The following is a 1,418-nucleotide window of genomic DNA, read 5'->3' on the forward strand; positions in this document are numbered from 1 at the left end:
GAACTAACTCAGTCTAGCTATGAGCATCTCCGTAACCCTCCATTGCATAGCTGACAGAGCTGGTGGTGGAGTGCTAGCAGTTAGCATCCTCATTGGGGCTGACTACTATTGTTCCTTGATAGAAGGTACTATAGTGAGGGGTGCACCATGGGAACCAGTTTCCCTAGCCACAAAACTAGGATTTGTCCTCTCTGGACCCACTATGGTCATGTGTGATAATGTCCATGCCTACAGTGTGAATCTCACTGCAACTCATGTTTTGAAGGTGGAATCGAGTGTAATTAAACATGATGATCTTGCGTCAGAAGTGAGAAACTTCTGGGACTATGAATCCTTTGGAATTCATGATGACAATGCCACGCTTTATAACAAGTTTGTTAATGAAGTTGAATTTGTGGAAGGAAGATATCAAGTGCGACTACCATTCAAGGAGGATCATGACCTACTTTCCGATAATTTTGCATTGTGCAAATCAAGGCTGGTGTCACTGTTAAGGCGTCTGAGTGCTAAGCCTGATGTGTTAAGGAAGTATAATGATGTTATCAGAGAACAGCTGAAACAAGGAATCATTGAACCTGTAGATCAAGGAACTACTAAGGGTGTTGGCAAGGTGCATTACGTCGCCCATCATGAAGTGATTCGTGTGGTTAAGGAAAACTCAAAGATGCGCGTGGTTTATGATTCCAGCGCTAAAGCATAGAGTACCACACCCAGTCTTAATGATTGACAGCATTTGAAGGAACTCTTAGGGTTGATTCTGTCTTCTCTTGGTAAGATTCTCAAATTGCCTTGTGGCGGATTTGGGGCGTAAAGAGAAAATTCAAGCAATTTGTGCAAAATAGAGTGGTGGAGATTCGTGGACTCGTAAAACCAGCTCTTTGGGATTACTTCCCCTCAGAGAATAATCCTGCTGATACATGTTCTCGGGGTTCATTGGCTTCTAAGCTGGTTGCCAACCAATTGTGGTGTAATAGCCCTGAGGTTCTTTTGAAGGGTAAAGAGTCTTGGCCGAACCTTCCAGTGAACCCTGAGGTCATAAGTACAGAACCCAATACTTGGCTTCAGTTGAAGAAGGAAAGTTCAAGTAGTCCAAAGAAGCAACGTAACAGCAGTGTCTTGCAAACCTTACAGCGCATCCTCCATCATTTCTGGAACCGCTGGCGAGCAGAGTATCTCACACAACTTAGAGAACGGCATCGCTGTTCTAAGAGAGTTTGCTCACTGCGTAAGGTTCAAGTGGGAGATGTTGTGTGCATTCATGAGAAGACGACCCTAAGATAAGACAGCTGTGGCGACTTGAAAGGGTTCAACGCTTACTTCCTGGTCCGGATGGCGAAGTTCGAAGTGCAGTAGTGAAAGTTAAGTCCGGCAACTTGCCTTCGTCAGAATGGAGACGCTGCAGAGACTCTACCCTTTGG

General features: G+C 44.9%; 1 protein-coding gene across 1 annotated transcript; it reads left to right on the forward strand.

Moving 5' to 3' along the window:
* Window positions 1–202: 202 nt before the first annotated feature.
* Window positions 203–700, forward strand: LOC138020257 (uncharacterized). The gene has a single exon (XM_068867265.1). The coding sequence runs from the start codon at window positions 203–205 to the stop codon at window positions 698–700; it is 498 nt and encodes a 165-aa protein (XP_068723366.1).
* Window positions 701–1,418: the final 718 nt, after the last annotated feature.

Source organism: Montipora capricornis, chromosome 10, assembly GCF_036669925.1.
Source record: "Montipora capricornis isolate CH-2021 chromosome 10, ASM3666992v2, whole genome shotgun sequence".
Classification (NCBI taxonomy): domain Eukaryota; kingdom Metazoa; phylum Cnidaria; class Anthozoa; order Scleractinia; family Acroporidae; genus Montipora; species Montipora capricornis.

Excerpts from the sequence above, each read along its gene's own strand:
- LOC138020257 (XM_068867265.1), top strand. The coding sequence starts at position 203 with ATGGTCATGTGTGATAATGTCCATGCCTACAGTGTGAATCTCACTGCA.